Raw genomic sequence first — 16,586 nt, 5'->3', positions numbered from 1 at the left:
CATAGACTCCTCAAAGACGTGTGGGGACCAGGCCCACCTGTAACGGCCCCTCTGTCCTCTTCCTCACCTGTGGGTGTCATGCTTCCTGGAGCAAAGGTTTCTGCTCAAAATGCTGAGCAAACCCCACAGCTGGTCATAACCACTGTCTTGTCACCCACTGTAAGGTGGCTCAGAAGGGCCACAGTTCACCGCGGGAACAGTTTGGTGATGTATTAAGAGGTGATCACTTACCAAAATGTCCATGTGGTAAGCTCTGGAGAATACTGTGGAACTTATTAGCTGGTGTCCCCCTGCCCCAAGAATCAATATGCAGCCACACTTGCCATAGTCAGGTGCACGTCCCGTGCCCCACCCTGGCCTCATCTGGAGGGCACAGAGCTACTTCACTTCTTGTGGGAATGGAGCAGTCTGCTTATAGACCTTGAAGGAGTCGGACTTTGTCCCCGCTCCCCAAGGACTATTTAGATGTTTAACCCCACGAGAGAAAGGGCTATACAAAGTGTGACTTCACCTAACTAGGACATTCCCGAGTCCCCACACAGAGTGACTCTGGTCTGAGGGTCCTGTTGAAGGTCACCTCACCCGCCCCGTGTGTCCCTCCTGCCCGAGGGCTCACTGAAGCCTCGAGCTTGTTGCAGACGCTCACAGGGACTCACACTGTAACTTGGGGAGAGGATGTCCTTGCTGCCCTTTCCATGGCTGAACAGCACAGAACGGTTAAGCAGCTAACGCTCCATTCGTAAAGAGGTGAACTGAGCAGAGAAGGAGGCTGTGAGGTTAACCCTTCCTCCCACCCGACAGAGCTCCGCCCCGCTTCCCTCCCTCTACAGGTTAAGTCCAGAGAAATGGCCAAAGATGGCAGTTAGGTTACTCTCCTGCTCCAAGTCTCCTTCCCCTTGCCCTCCCCACATACATGTGCATACACACATGGACACACGTATACATACACATGCATATACACACATTACATTCATATACTCACATGTACACAGACACAGACGAGTAGACACATACATAACATATATTCATCTTGACCCTGAGCACGTCATCCGTGCCCCCACTGTCATAGGGCCAGCTTGCTGTGATGCCCATGGCTCAAGTGCACACAGTGTCTCCTCAGTGGCACCTCGCTTCTTCTGACCCACGTCCTCACATCCGCCAGGCCATGTGATGTCTTCCACCTGGAACGTTCTCTCTGGTGAGGAATTGTGGCAGCCACGTCCCACTGCCTGCTGCTGTTCCCTTGGAGACTCTTGGTTTTATTCTAAACACTTACTTTAGGTCTCTTGGCAAATGTGCACCCTGACCGTATCCTTCGCCAGAACTTTCTCTGAAAAGGCCCTAGTTTATGGCTAATCCCATAAGAGGTTCACAACTCGGATTTCTTGCCAATTAAGCCTGTTTCTTCGTCTCGTTTATGGGGCCGGCTGCGGTGGGTAGTTAGTTCAGTCAGGCCTCTCGGGTTTCCCAGACCAGCGCTCTCACAGCGAACACTTTAAACACACTGGATGTGATGGCTGGAAAGAGATGCAATTATGAACGGTTTCTAAGCGAGGAGGGCATTTCACCTGCCCTGTGGAGAGCTGAGAGAACAAGCTGGGCTCAAGCAAAAGAGGAAGCAACTGTGGATAAATTTCATCTAGAACATAATTGTGTCTTATGGGGCGACAAAGAAAAACACTGAGATGAGACCCTCGTCTTGCCATCGCGGCCTCTGGCGGGGCTGGTTCAGGGCAAATGTGAAGAGCAGATGGCCAGCTGAGCAAGGCACAGACCACCCAGGAGGAGGAAGTGAAGGCTGAAGAGAGAATAAGGCCACCAGCATCAGTGCCTAGCTAAGGCCGGCTCTGCCAGCCTGACCCCGCACCCTCTGCATGACACCAGATCTGGGAAGCTGTGCAGGGTGCCCTGAGCGCACGTCCCCTTTGACTTCATTTGACTTCAGCACTAGAAGCAACCGTCCTGAACTCCGCAGACCTCTCCCCACAGATGGAGCAAACACTGCAGGGGTGCTCCCGAGGCCAGCTCACTTCACATCCGTTCTCCTGCAGACGACATCGTTTCTGCCCCCCTCTCAGCCTGAGTGGCACTGCACCGTATCATCCGTCTGCTGACGGCCCACCCGGGCTGCTTCATTTCCTGACTGCTGTGAGCACCAACAGCCCACGTGGCCATGCAGCTTCCCCAAAGTGTGCTGACGTAGCTCCCTGTGGGTGCTGCCCTTGGTGGTTTGTGGATCACCTGTGATTCCCTTTCCAGGTTCATGAGGACTCTGTGCTGATTCCCACAATGGCGGTCCCCATTTACATTCCCACCAGCATAGTTGAAGTTTCCTCTCCACACCCTTTTTCTTTCTTTCTTATTGATTGATTGATTGGTTTATTATTTTTTGAGGCAGGGTTTTTCTGTGAAACAGTCTTGGCTGTCCTGAAACTCACTCTGTAAACCAGGCTAGCCTTGCACTACAGAGATCCGCCTGCCTCTGCCTCCCCAGTGCTGGAATTAAAGGCATGTGCCACTGCTGCTGGGCTATTAATTTATGTGTGTGGGTGTCTCGCCTGAATGTGCACCATGGATGTCTAGTCCCCATTAAGGTCCCTGGAACTGGAACTACAGATAGTTTTGAACTGCCGTGTGGGTGCTGAGAATCAAACCTGGGTCCTACGGAAAGGCAGCCTGTGTTCTTGACTGCTGAGGCCTTGCTTGTTTTCGTGATGCTCTCCGTTCTGGTTGGGGTGTGATGAAATTTCAGTTAGTTTTGCCTTCCATGTCTTTGGTGACTGAGGTGTGAGGTTGTTCCCGATCCATACTGGCTGTTTGTATTTCTTCTTCTGAGAACTGTCTGCCCATTCCTTTGTCCACTTACCGATCAGGTTGTGGGTCTGAGTACGAATGGCCCCATAGATTCATGTGCTTGAGCACTTAGGGAGTGGCATTAGGTGTAGCATGTTTGGAATAGGTGTCACTTTGTTGAAGGAAGTGTGTACTGGGGGTGAGCTTTGGGGTTTCAGAAGCTCAAGCCAGGCCCATTGGTTCTCTCCTGTAGATCCAGATAAAGAACTCTCTGCTCCTTCTCCAGCACCATGTCTGCCTGCCACCATGCTTCCTGCCATGACGATACGGACCAAACCTCTGAACTGTCAGCCCCTGTTAAATGCTTTCCTTTATAAGAGTTGCTGTGGTCACGGTGCCTCTTCATAGCAATAGAGCACTGACTAAGACATGGTCAATTTGGTTTTTGAGACATTTCTAGCTTTTTCTAGTACATCCTCTTGTTTAGGAGCCCAACATGCTTTTGTGAGGAAGATAAACTCTAAGTGGATTCTGGGGAACCCCCACCACTACCCCCAATGCGGGGCAGCAGCTGGAGACTAAGAATATTCTCCATCCTTCCATCTGGGATACGCTCAGTCAGCAGCCAGTGATTCTTGAGAACAGTGTGGGTGACCCCGAGGTGGGACCTCAGCAGCCGCCATAAAGAGACGCTTCCGGGAAGATCCAGCATGTACCCCTCAGCACATGACGGAGGGCAGGAGAGGGGCTGCCCATGCCATCACACCAGCTGGCTCTCCTGGGACGCCTGTCCCGGCAGCAGTGTCCTGAGAGGCAGTCTAGAGAAATGACCGGGCAGCCGGGCAGACAAAGAGGACGCAGGAGGCTAGTGTGAGGGCTGAACGGGGGGGGGGGGGGGGGGGGGGGGGGGATTTGGTTCTGAAATTTTAGCTCTGTAGAGTTGTCATAGTTACCAGCTTGTTTCTGCTCGTACCTGTGAGAGCTGAAGCCACAGAACGAAAACTAATCCTCCTCGTGTGATGCACGCATCTGGAACACATGCCACGGAGCACCTGGAACACGTGCCATGGAGCACCAGGGCTGCCGCCGTGTGTCCCGTCTGTCTGCCCATACCTGTCTGAGATGCTCAAGGGCCTTGGCTTTGCTTTGTCACACAGGATCACTAAAGATATTAACAATTATAAACAAACACTCGGGCGGGGGCCTGCCCACATTAGGGGGTGCTATGGCAGGGGCACGCTCACACACACGCACACACGCACACGCTCTCACACACACGCACGCACACGCTCACACACACACTCACACGCTCACACACACACACACATGCTCATACACACGCACGCTCACACACACACGCACGTGCACACACACACACACGCACGCACACGCTCACACACACGCACGCACACGCTCGCACACGCTCATACACATACACACGCTCATACACACACGGCTTGGGGCGGGGAGCAGTTTGCTCTCGAGCTTCATGAAGGAATCATGTTTATTGACACCAGTTCCTGAGGCCTGCGAAGACGGGTAGCAGAGTCCATTCTGACATGCAGGCTTGGATCTGTCTCTCCTCTCACAGCCTTGGCTGCATACCGAAGAGGTCGGGTACCTTCACGATCCTGCCGTGATGACTCCTCATGCTGGGCTGTTGTGTGGGAAGCTGAAGTCTAGATCAGAGAGCCAGAATCTAGGTAGTCCTTACAAAGACACTACCTGGCAGTTGTGGGCCGGGAGGACCTGCGGGCAGTTCGGTAGGACAGCAGCGGGGTTGTTTCAGGTGCTCCGTGTATACCGGTGTGATGGACGCTGGCTCAGGGAGCCAGAGGGAAAGGCTGAGGAGTCAGGCTGGGTACGTTTCCAGGTTTTGTGTTTTTATATAGACTGCATGTGTATGTATATCTATGTATATGTGTATGTTTAGATACAGACATGTATGTACATGCATGTACACACACACACTAAAGCATGGCCTCAGCGTCACTTCTAAACTCTTGGTTAAACTTAGTTGTCAACTTGACACAACCTCAGAGAGACTGTCTATACTTGCTTGACCCGTGAGCATGTCTGTGGGAATTGTCTTGTCAGTGGATATGGGAAGACCTAGCCCACAGTGGGCAGCACCACTTCCCAGGCTGGGCATTCTCCACTATTTGGGAATGGGTAATTGAGGTAGGCACTAGCTGCCAAGCAAGAAGCATGCTTTTTTTTTTTTTTTTTTTTTGTCTGCTCCTGACTGTGGCTGTGGCTGTGATGTGGCATGAGGTTTGAAGTTCCTGCCTTGACTTTGCTGCAGCAATGGACCATAGCCTGGAACTAAATAGTCCCCTCTCCACTAAGCTGCCTTTTGTCAGAGTTTTATCACAACCTCAGAAATAAAACTGGGTAAAACCGGCCTTAATACTGAGCTCAGATTCCCCAACTCGAATGATTGCGTGAGCTTCATGTATTCATTGTAAGTTTTGTTTCTGTTTTGATTTGACGGTAGCCCAAATGCTACCAGTCACTTTGCCAGCATGAAGTGACGACTGGCATGCTGGACCTGGCTGACGTATCAAGACAAGAGTAAAGCTGAGAAATGGGCACCTGCCATGCTTGGGCAGAGGACAAGTGGCAAGACCCAGCCACGCTGGCTCCGCCGCTGGGTGTGTGAGACTTGGTGCCGCAGGAAGAGCTCTCATTGCTGGGCGTCTCCACCAGCTCCCTCGGGAGTGTTCCTCCCAGAGTCTTTGTCTCGTGTAAATTCAGCTGCCCAGTGGACAAGTGTCAGCTCACCTCCCCATGCCGAAGGTACCGAGTCTCTCCAGGCCTGTTCGCGCATAACAGACCCAGCTCGGGTTTTGGTGAAACTGACGTATTGAGAAAGCAGCCAGTCAGAAGATTCTCAGCTCAGCTCCACACCCTGTAGTGGCTGGAGAGACCAAGCCCTGGCACCAGGAAGCCACCACTCACACCTAAGTGGCCTTGGCTTCTTCACCCACCCCTCTTGCCAGTGCCGCGTTGAAGGTCGCTCCAGCCCCAGGTGAACCTTAAGACTGGGTTCCATGGCTTGTCAAACTACCCTGCCCCCAGGTTCCTTTCCAGTTAGCTATCTGTATCTGAAGAGATTCTTCCCAGGAGGTCTATCATAAGTTTATTAAGCATTTTGGAGGCTGGTGGGGTGGTATGTTGCTGGGTTATTTTAAAACTCATTTAGAAACTTGCTTGCTGGGTGTAAGCTGCCACTCTGTGGGCTCTGACAGACTGTCCTTCTCACTTATTTGTTCTGCCCAGGGCTCCCTTGTTTCCTCCTTTCCGGCTCTCTTCCATTCTACTTGAACATGTGTAATGTTGCACCTCGGTTGATCTGTCATGTCTTCGTGTCTGCTAGCTTTAGTGGTAGCAGTGGGATTATAAAATACTCTGTACAGGAGGCTGGAGAGATGGCTCAGCTCTTGCAGAGGACTGGCGTCCAGTTCACGGCACCTATGGCGGACAGCTACACAGCCACCTGAAATGCCAGTCCCAGGAGACCAAAAACTGTCTCTGCAGGCCGCAGCATCCATGAACACACGCCTGCTTGTTTTGAGGCAGGGCCTCAGGTAGCCCAGGCTGACCTTGAACTCTGCCTGTACTCCCAAGGGCTGTGCAACAGGCCTCTGCCACAGGCGTGGCTGGGATGCGGGATACTGGGGTGTGACGTGGGGAGTGTCTTGGTGGGCACCACCTCTGCCACACCTAGAACACATGCAGCTGGGATTTCTGACGTCTTCATACGTTCTTTCTCCATCCTCCTATTCTGCAGCTCCAACAGCTGCATCTCCGAGACTGCTCATGTGGGTGTTGCCTTTTCTGTGTGTTCAAACAGATGGCTTTCTGCTCATGTCTTGAGTGACACTCCATTTCACTGCTGAGTCAACCTGTGCTGTGTTCTTGTTTGGTTTTGTTTTATTTGGTTTTTTGCTTTAATGCTAAGAAAATTATTATTATTTGTGTGTGTGTGTGTGTGTGGTGGGAATCACTTCTCTGCTACCATTTGGCTCCTCTCACACCTTCCCTGTTTCTAGAGTGTTAAGTGGTTGGCAGTTCAGTCTTGGTCAGATGAGCCAAAGGCTTGCTTGTGTCACTGTGTGTCACCTCTGTATCTTTTTGTCTAAGACAGGGTCTCACCACAGAGCTCTGGCTAGCCTGGAACTTGCTACACAGAGTTTTGCTTGCTTCTGCCTTCCAAGTGCTGGCATAAAGGGTGTATACCACCATGCCTAGCCATGATTATTTAATTCAAGTTTAGACTTTCCTAGATGCTTGCATGCTAACTTCAGATTTTATCCTGGCTGTTTAAAATGTCATGTCATGCAGTTCTGGCTGGCTGGAAACCTGCTGGTGGTAACTAGCTTTGCTTTAGTAGCAGAAATTGCTCTGTAGATTCAACCACAAGTTGAGACGGTGCTTCAGACCTGGACCAAAAGGTCCCTGTGTCATGTGACTATACCTGGTGTGTCCCTGCCCCTGTGCTCAGGCTGGGATGTTAGAGGTCTCTGGTAATGCAATGCTGTCAGATGGTCCCACGTCTGCAGTCAGGTGGGGTAAGGGGAGCCCAGCATTTGCACTGTGAGCTTGCATTCCCAAGCCCCCCCCCCCCCCCCCCAGATCGGTAGCATCCCAGGACCTTCTGGCTTCCAGGTCTTTCACTTTCTGTTTGTTGTGAAGCTGCCTATGCCCACAAGAGTGTCACATCAGAACCCAACATTGTTAGAGCAGAGGAAGGTGTTTCATCTGCAGACTCCAGTGACCAGCTGCGGTCACTGCCATGGGGGGGGGGGGGGAGGGGGAGTGGTAACAGGACATAGCAGAAGGGAAGGCAGGGAGCAGGAAACTTGTACACCCCGGGGAGCTTGAGAACGCTCTCCTTCCCACGTCTCCAGTTCGGCATCTCCTGGAGCTCTGTCCACTTGTCTCTGGGGGCTTCTAGACATGAGGCGTGTCAAGCTCAAAGTGGCCATGCCTAGCGAAACAGGTGTACCCCAGCTCAGGCATTTGTGGCCTTCTTCCCATGCCAGCCTGCTGTATTTGCCAGGACAGCCTGCTTGAGCGCTCAGGCTTGGCAACTATGCTCAGGGAGACAGAATGGGTGGCATGTTGGTCCTCTTTCCCACTCAGCAGCTCTGCATAGCTGTAATGTCTAATGTACTCGTCCTTGTAAGACAGCAGCTGCAATTAAGGTTCATGTGCGCCTCAAATCTCATTGTTTCCAGCAAGTTCAACTTGCTTTTAAAAACTGTGATATTTATTAACTTCCTCTAACTTCTTCACATCTCCCCAACATGCTCCCTTACCCAATTCTCTCTCTCTCTCTCTCTCTCTCTCTCTCTCTCTTTTAAAAACGCATTAGGTCCAGTTAGTGCTGCCCATGTGCCCAGGTGTGAGGTCACCCACTGCATCATGGGAAACCTGCCAGTGTGGGGAGCATCCCTGCCCACTCCGACCCCCGACCCCGTGCACACCTAGATCCTGCACTGGTGGGGACTAAAGCTGCCGGGTTCCTAGGTGCAGTAGCCATGTACTTGACAGCCTCCTCCCCATCCTCCAGTTCTCACGCTCTTTCTGCCCCCTCTCCCAAGACACTCCCTGAACCTTCAGTGTGTGTTGGGGACACTGATAAAGATGTCACTTGTAGACTGGACTTTCAGCTTTCTTCATGCTGTGCTCATGGTGTTATCACGGTCCAGTCCCTTGGCCACTTAATTGTCCCAGTATTTTCCCAACTGTGTCTCCCACGCGGTCTTGTGGGTAAAGGCAGTCATTTCAGTGCAGTTTCTGGGGTGACTTTTCCGAAGTACCGCCTCTGCATGCACCAGGCCTGCATGCGGTCCCCTTTGGGGGCGAGGGGAGCAGGAAATGGGCCTAGATGTACCTGATGCAGCCTGAAGTTGGTGCTCCCTCCGACCATCAGGGAGCCATGGCTACCATTCTCTGACAGCCGTCTTTCTGTGCAGTTCCTGTAAGTCACTCTTGTGTCTCTGCAGGAACCACAATTAACGGCAGGTGAACAGACAGGGGGTCTCTGGTACACTCAGCTGCATGCAGCTCAGGACCCCCCGAGCACACCTAACTGCTCCTGTGAACTGTTTGTTCGGGTTCTTCTGAGAACGAGGGATCCCAATCCTGCTGTAGTTGCTATGACCAAGGGGAAAGACATGGGGGTGACCTGAGGCCAGCCAGTGTCAGCTTCGTGGGGACGGGAGCAAGGCTGTCTTCAATTCACTAGCCTCCGTGATGTCACCTAGAACACAGGCTGTGTGTGCTTGCTGTGTGGGCCTGACACTCACCCACCAGGACGAGCCAGGGAAGGAGCAGCTGACTGCTGTCATCTTCTCCCCCTGCAGGTCACCTCCAATGAGAAGCACCTGGAGAGCATCAGGAACACTGGCAACCTTCTGCAGGCCCTGAGGCGCCTGGCTCCAGCTCACAGGTATGTCTCCCATATCAGGGGCCACCATCTTGTGGCCTGTTACTATACAATGGGACTTCTCTCCCACTGTGGAAACACAGGCCTGGTGGTGGGAGACTGTGGGAGTCAGCAGTCTTGGCCCTGACCAGAGAGCACCAGGCTACCTCCCTCAGACCATCTTTAGGGGATCTACCCGCAGCAGTGACAGTGTAGGACTGCCCTGCCAGCTAAGAAGTATGTGTCACACACACTGAAGGCAGGCGTGGCCCTCAGCGGAAGGATGGCACTCGCAGGAGTCAAAGCCAAAGAGGAACCCAATTTGGAAAGCAGGGCTGTGGCTTACACGTCCACCCATCAGCTCAGCGCTGCAGCCTGGCCAGGATCCCCTACCCGGGGGAGGAGCCCACCTCCTAACCTTCACTGGTATCTGGCATCTCCTGTGGTTTGTTTCTTAGACAGTGTCTGGGATTTGGGGTCCACTGGGATTTGAAGGAAACTGGCTGAGGCCCTGCAAAGGTCAGGAAGAGAAGCTGGCTCGGATGGGAGGGCCCTCATCACCTGCCAGGACCCATGATGTGAGATGTCGGTCAGGAACACGGCTCAGTGCCCAGGGTGGATGGACCACTAAGCAGGGAGGTTCCTCCTCCTTCCTGCCAGCCATCTGGGCCTCCCCACCTGCTGAGGCTATTTGTCCTGAGACCAAAGGTAGCTTATTTTTGTGCTGGACTTAAATTTGGATCAAGTGTGTCCAAAGGAGGCTTAGTGTTCTTCAAGACTTGTGCCCTCTCCACCCACACTTCCAGGATGCAGGCAGCCATTGCTCTGTCTGCCTGGGGTTTGCTCAGATATCCCCACCTGCAAGGGCTGGGTGAGTGGGTGGCACGGCTTTGTTTAGATTTAGCCTTGCTGGGAGGCTGGCCTTCCATCCGTGCCAGTGCTCTGGGGCTCTGGTGGGCAGTGTGGCCCCCAAGTGACTGGCCTGGGCTCTGCCAGAAGGCCAAGTTCAAAGACATTCCACCATCCGTCAGGGCCTTTGATGGCAGAGCAGGAATGTATGTGTGGAACTGTCTCTGGGTGGCAGCCCCGTCCCCGGGCCGCGGCTCTCACGGTGCACTCCACCCACCCGGTTTACTTGCTACTCTCCGTGCCTTTGAGAGCCACCCACGGTCTGCTCTCTCGGGGCTGCCCCAGTGCCACGCTTTTCTTTGCTCGCAGCCTGGTTTACACGTGGCTCAAACATAACGAACTTCTATTTTAAGCTCCTAATTGCCCACTTGCCATCTCCAAGCAGTATCCCACAGTTCCTGGTAGACAAGGCCCACAGTGGCCAGGACCTTGCCGTACAGAGCAGGGAGGGGCAGAGTGGGTGTGGGGAGGTCTGGGCAGTAGGGACTTGGGTTGGCAGGCAGGCTGCCCAGTGTTTGCCCCACACAGGCAGCTGGTGCCCAGGTCCTGACGTTGACTGTGACATTGGGGCTTTAATCTGGGGTTTTCTGAGAACCAGCTGGTCTTTCAGGTACGTGGCCTCTTAAAGGGGAGCATTAGGACCACTCCTGCCCGTTAAACACCATCTTTCTCTTCCACAGCTCGCCTGTTGACACTACTGTGGCTTCCTTGGCCCTAGAACTCCTCCAGGCTGTTGGGCACTAGACAAGGCTGCCCAAGGGCTCATGGTCAGCTGCACCGTGAGGTCAGATCCCACACATTTCTCCTTCCCACCAGCCTCAAGTGGAGCTAATAAAATCACCAGGCCAGAACCTGATGCCTCAAGCCCTCTTCTTTCCTCTGCAGAGGCCAAGCAAGCCTCGGGGTCCCTCTGCAGCAGCTCCGGACCTCACCTTCCCGTGGTGTTCTGCAGCCACTTCCTTTCCTTCTCAGCAACAGAGGATTCCAAGAATTCTAGGGAGGCCTGGGTGAGACTACACAGCAGTCCAGTGTGCAAGTGAGTGAGGAACACTAGCGTCCACGCAGCTCGAGGGGATGGCGATGAACCAGCAGAATTGCTCATCTCTCAGACTTCACCGTTTCTGCCGAGTGCTAAAGGTCTGGTGGACGCTCAAGGAAGGTTGTGGGGCTGCTGTGTGGGGTGGGGCCTGGGCAGTTTCAACTAGATGACCCTAGGCCTCTGCAACAGCTTTGAACCAGGTTTCTGGCCCACTTGCCACTCTGGGCTGCTTCTGCGGGGAGGGGTGTGCACAGCCAGACCAGGTCAGGGAGGCAGGCAGGCAGAGTACCCTCTGTAGCAGGGAACACGGGCCTACAGTCACCAGCAGCCCGCTGTGACATGATCTCGATAGCCAGCCAGCTCCAACACTGTGCCTGACCACAGCAAAGGCAGCCATGCCAATTACCTTTAGTCCCCACAGCCACCTGCAAGGGCCTCAGCTTCCTCTTGCCCAAGGCTCCATGGCATGACTGCTTCAGGGTTGTCCACTGTCCTGAGCATCCTCAAGCAGGACTTGCTGGAAGCTCTAACAGTGGTGTCACCAGGCCGTCTGGACCGAGTGGGCGGGTGCTCTAAGAGAGAGGCCCAGGTCTTATCTCCCTTTGTTCTGTGCTTGAGCTCGGGAATCCTGCAGGGAACTGCTTCAAAGCAATGGGACATTCCTCCTCCCCTTTCTCCCCTTTTCAGCAGAACACAGAGCAATCTAAAACAGGAAGGCTTTAACATTCCAGAACATTCTGTTAGGTGGCTGGCTTACAGACAGGGGCCTGGTGGTGTGAAGTAGAGCTCCTGTCTTACTAGAGGCTAGGCCTGCCTAGCCACTCCCTTCCCCCCTCAGTGCTGTGCCCCCCCCCCCAAACTGCCCTGGAGACCACGAGCGCTCTGGGTGAGGAGAGAGTAAATACAGTTCCTCCTTTGCCTTCCCCGAGCTCTAGGATTCTGGTGGTGGCCAGCAGTCCAGACCCAGGCTTCTGCCTCCACCACTCAGTCTTACTCACCAAGCACACCAGAGACCAGGAGGTGGCTGCCCAGGCCCTACCTTTACCCTCTCCCCAACAGCCCCCAGCTCAAGCCCTTTGCTTTAACCCAGAGCCTGAGAGCAGGGCGGGATGTGCTGACTCTCAGGAAACTCCAGAGGGTAAATGGCCACAGCGGTCCTGGAGGACCCTTAGGTAGCAATGGCGGTCGGCTATAGGCTCATTGCCATGCCCGCGTCTTTTGTTTCCTGCACGAACTCCCAGGATGCGGGGCTGACGTTTTCCTGTGCTCTTGGCAGCTCTGGCTGTTAACAAGGTGAGTGTAGGATTCACGTCTCCCCAATGGACAGCTCACAAGGTGCCCTTTACCACCTTCCCCAGGCACTGAATACTAGAGCACACTAATAAATCTCCTGATGACCTGCCACCGGGTGCAGCAGCCCCAGCCTTACCCATGCTAGAGGCAGCATAAAAAGGTCCTGTCCTTGGCCTCGCCAGCAGCTAGGAGTCCTGGGGCAGAGGACTAGCTGGTTTAGACAAGAGCCGACAGGGCCAGAAACAGATCCTGTTGAACTTTTGTGCAGCGGTGTTCACAAGGCGGCCCCGGCCCCGGGTGTGCTGTCACTTGTTTTGCAGGTTCGAGACCCCGAATACCCCAAGGCCTGCAGCCATGAAAGCCTTGCTCTCTGCTTTTCTATTTATGTATCTCACAGCGATTTTCTATCAAACCCAGCTCTATGAAGGACCACTGAAGAATGGTCAGACAGCTTGCTGAGCTGCTGGGGCTACTGTTACCGGGACTCTGCCTAACTGCACCTCAAGCCTTTGACTGTCTGGAGTAGTTCTGCTGACCCCACCAAAAACGAACAAAGGGGCAGGGTTTCCATTGCTCATGCAGATACAGACATGGTGCTGTTCCCGGCCCAGCTGTCTGGACCTCTCCTTTTGAAAAAGCATGCATGCCCTTCCCAGTGCACTCCTTTCTGGGATCGATCAGCTCCTGCCTTCCACCTTGTCTGGGAAGGACTTCCTAAAGGGCCCTCCTGTGGACTAGAATGCTGGTTAACAGGCACAACCTTAAAACCCAGGAAACCAAACAACCCTCTCAGGCACAGAACATTCTCTCTTTGGAAGACCCAACATTGAGTCTTAGCAGTCTGTGCTGGAAATGCACCAAAGCTGCTGTCAGACTCACCGCCAGGACAGCTCTCAAGGGCCCATTCCGGTTCTGATTCTGTCCAGATAAACATTAGCATTTTAAAAAGTGGAAGGGCTGTGTTCTCCAAATGCTCCATTCCTGTGCAGTGGGATGATACTGTCCAGAGGAGGGGCTGACTTGGCTTTAGTTACTGATCACTGTAACAGAGACTATCGTAGGAAGTGCGCTTAGGTCCTTGGCCGAGAGGATAAATTGAAGGAGTGCCGGCTACACAGGTTTGCTATGCCCTTTGGTCAGAAGCGCGCCAGGATCAGTCAGTCAGTAGCATATTTTAAGGCGGAAACACCCACACTTCCTTCCTCTGGTTTGCCTGGTCTCTGGTGTGACACTGCTAATGGATGCTGAACCCTGACAGCCTGGGCACCTTGATGCCTCGCACCACGTCCTCCCTCACCATCCATCTCAGGACAAACCACACGACACAAGCGAATGAATTAAAAGTTTAATTCTGAACCATTTTATAACCGTTTCTCTTGAAGCATTGGATCACAGCAGGTTACAACAACTTTGGGATAAAAGGCAACTGGTAAACTGTCCAAAACAAGGCTCAAATAACACCTCTTACTGATGGACCCTACCGCACGTATCCCCGATAAAGTTTTTGTTCAAAAACATGAAATAGATCCACCCGCTTATTTTAAGCATATTAAAAAGGAAACTAACTGGACCATGTCTATCTGTCTAAATTTATACAAAAGGCTACACAATGTTACACGTCTCCAGATTACGATTAGCGTGATTATGAATTAGTGTTCTACACCATTACTCAGTTCTTAGAAATCAGAAATCGCTGTAGCAGGTTCACTAGAACATAACACTACGAGACTTAAAACTAACGGTTACTGCAGAAAATGAAAGCTACTTCAAAGCAAGCAAAGTCAGTACCATTACAGATATTAAAAAAAAAAAACAAAAACAAAACAAAACAAAAAAAAACAGCAAGGCTAGGGTTTGATAACGCCATCGTGTGATCCATTCTTGTGCATTCTTCACTACGTGAGTCACTCCCAAATCCATTTGTATCCTTACTCCTCGACCAAAAAGGACCACAACAAAAAGTTGACTTCGACTGTTCCCATAGGAAACTCGGTTAGTGTGTCAGGCACTTTCTGAGATACCAGCCCACCCCTCGAGCCCTCTCAGCAACTCTACAGGCCAATCACAATGCAAGTTCAGACAATACAGCTGTATAGAGAGAAAGGCTGCTATTAATGTTGAAGACAGCAAATGTTACTCGTCTGAGTTTAACGCTGCAAAAGCTGTGGCAAAAACATCAAAGTGAGAAACTTCCACACACGAACATCTCCTTCCAAGGTCTGTGTCTGTTTTGTGGCAGATTTACAAACAGGTCTAAAACCATCCCACCCCACCAAGTCTTTCTGAAGTTCTGTAGGCAGAGTAAGTGCTCCACCCACACTGGCTTTTACAAGCTGCTTACCTAAAGGATGATTTACAGGTCAGTATCAAACCAGGCCAGCTGATTGCTGTCACCTGGGGGCAGCCCATCCATCAGGTCCTGGGCATGTCCCAGATCTGGCAGCCCATCAACTGGATAGTCAGCACCAGGGTGGTGGCCACCCATCTCATGCTCCATCATAGGGTCCATCCCCAAGGCATCCTGGCCATATCCACCAGAGTGGAAAGAACGGTAACTGGGATCTGGAAGAGTCAGGGTGTCCACAGACAGGCAAAGGAGAGAGAAAAGACAGGTTAACCGTGGTCAGGACATTTTGCCAGGAACTAGTCTCCTAAGTAAACCACACAACACCAGGTCTCACAACAGCTCCAGAGACCACCACACACCACAGCAGTCTGCCTTCAACACGACATTTGTCCTGGCAGCACATGAGGCAGCAGGTTACTGGGCCCGGCTGCCTCAGGAGACGGAGGAAGCCTACCTGGCATGCTAACTCCTATCTCAGGTGAGAAGCCAGGGAGTTCCAGCAGTTCCTGGGATAAAGCCTCAGGGATGGGGTGATGGCAGCGGCACTTTATGCTGCTCAAATCTGGACCAACTATCAATCATCCACCCCTGACCCTCCCCTCTCCAGACAAAGGTACGATGACAGGCTGTTAAAGAGGAAAAGTCGGGATAGAAAAGGCTGGCAGGAGGGGCATCTAACTGCAGCGCGCCACAGCCAAGCTCCCGTGCTCCACTAAGACACTGCTGTTGAGGTGGTCCCTGAATTCCAGAGTCAAGTGCAGCTACCACTTCCTCCACTCCAGGCTCCCAGGTGAGTGGGCCAGCCGTGGGGATCAATGCTTTACAACGTACCATCCTGGCGATATCCAAGGGCTTCTCCCTGGGCACCAATGTCCAGTCCAAGATCAGCAGTCTAAATGGGTACAGGGCAGAATATAAATTTCCAAAACCACACTTGAATGTTTATAAACATAAGATCAAAAGACAAAGAAAGCAAATTGCACATAGCATTAAAATGTTTACTAATTCATTCTAAAAATAGCCATGCTGTTCCGGAACTATAGGAACAGCAGTCAACACAGATGGCTCTGACGCTGAGTGGGCAGCGGGCAGTGGCTGGAATAGCAAAGGCATCACTGGGATGTGGGTGGGGCAAGTCGAGGGCTCAGGTGAGAACGTGCCTACTGAACACCCATCTCTCACAGTTTGGAACCCAAGATCTAAAATGTACTTCTAGGGAAGTTTACCAGAAACCATGATTCAAATAATAACTCTGAGGGAGAATTAAGAACAAATTCAAGGAGAAAGTATACGTAAAGCAGACTGTTGTAAACACAGAATTGATAAACTGACTCCCAACTTGTTACTCTGAAGTCCGAGAGAGACGGCTCACAGACAAGCACTGGTCGCTGAGCAGGCCCCGCTTGCCTACCTCATTCCAAGCCATGGGTTCTGTCCTGAAGAGGGAACTGGTCAGCTCCACTGAAAGCCGCTTCTTGTAATCCTGTGGCTTGTCCTCAGACATCCGGAACAAAACAGCGGCTGCATAGGTTGCTGGGAAAGGAAGACAAAGCAGCCATTCAGGACGGGTTCAGAAACAGCGCACATGGCTCATGGGCTGGGAGGCTCCTCTACTCACCCACGCCTTCGTTCCTGGAGTGGAGTAACTCCGTCAGGGGAGCTGTGGCTCCCTCAGCTTCAATGGCTTCCGCAGCCTCCTTGTCCTGAGCAAGTTCACAGAGGACCCCAGCAGCTACTCTTTGGATATTTTCAATGGGGGAATAAAGCAA

At 52.5% G+C, this 16,586-nt stretch overlaps 2 protein-coding genes across 3 annotated transcripts in view; one reads left to right on the top strand and one right to left on the bottom strand.

Annotated features, from left to right (window-relative positions):
• Nucleotides 1-10,971, top strand: part of Ulk4 (unc-51 like kinase 4) — a 275,070-nt gene extending 264,099 nt beyond the window's left edge. Inside the window, exons 35-36 of the mRNA XM_038324151.1 lie at nucleotides 9,168-9,253; nucleotides 10,819-10,971. Of these exons, the coding sequence (XP_038180079.1) occupies nucleotides 9,168-9,253; nucleotides 10,819-10,882 (150 nt within the window). The 3' untranslated portion in view covers nucleotides 10,883-10,971. The remainder of the gene's footprint in view (nucleotides 1-9,167; nucleotides 9,254-10,818) is intronic.
• Nucleotides 10,972-13,801: 2,830 nt separating this feature from the next.
• Nucleotides 13,802-16,586, bottom strand: part of Ctnnb1 (catenin beta 1) — a 28,118-nt gene continuing 25,333 nt past the window's right edge. For both annotated transcript variants that reach the window (XM_038321580.2, XM_038321581.2), the window contains exons 12-15: nucleotides 16,436-16,586; nucleotides 16,229-16,350; nucleotides 15,649-15,709; nucleotides 13,802-15,032 (exon numbers count right to left, since the gene is read on the bottom strand). In XM_038321580.2, the coding sequence (XP_038177508.1) occupies nucleotides 14,824-15,032; nucleotides 15,649-15,709; nucleotides 16,229-16,350; nucleotides 16,436-16,586 (543 nt within the window). In that variant the 3' untranslated portion in view covers nucleotides 13,802-14,823. The remainder of the gene's footprint in view (nucleotides 15,033-15,648; nucleotides 15,710-16,228; nucleotides 16,351-16,435) is intronic.

The sequence above is a fragment of the Arvicola amphibius genome, chromosome 3 (assembly GCF_903992535.2).
Source record: "Arvicola amphibius chromosome 3, mArvAmp1.2, whole genome shotgun sequence".
Taxonomy (NCBI): Eukaryota; Metazoa; Chordata; class Mammalia; order Rodentia; family Cricetidae; genus Arvicola; species Arvicola amphibius.
This window is presented reverse-complemented; position numbering and strand designations above follow the sequence as displayed.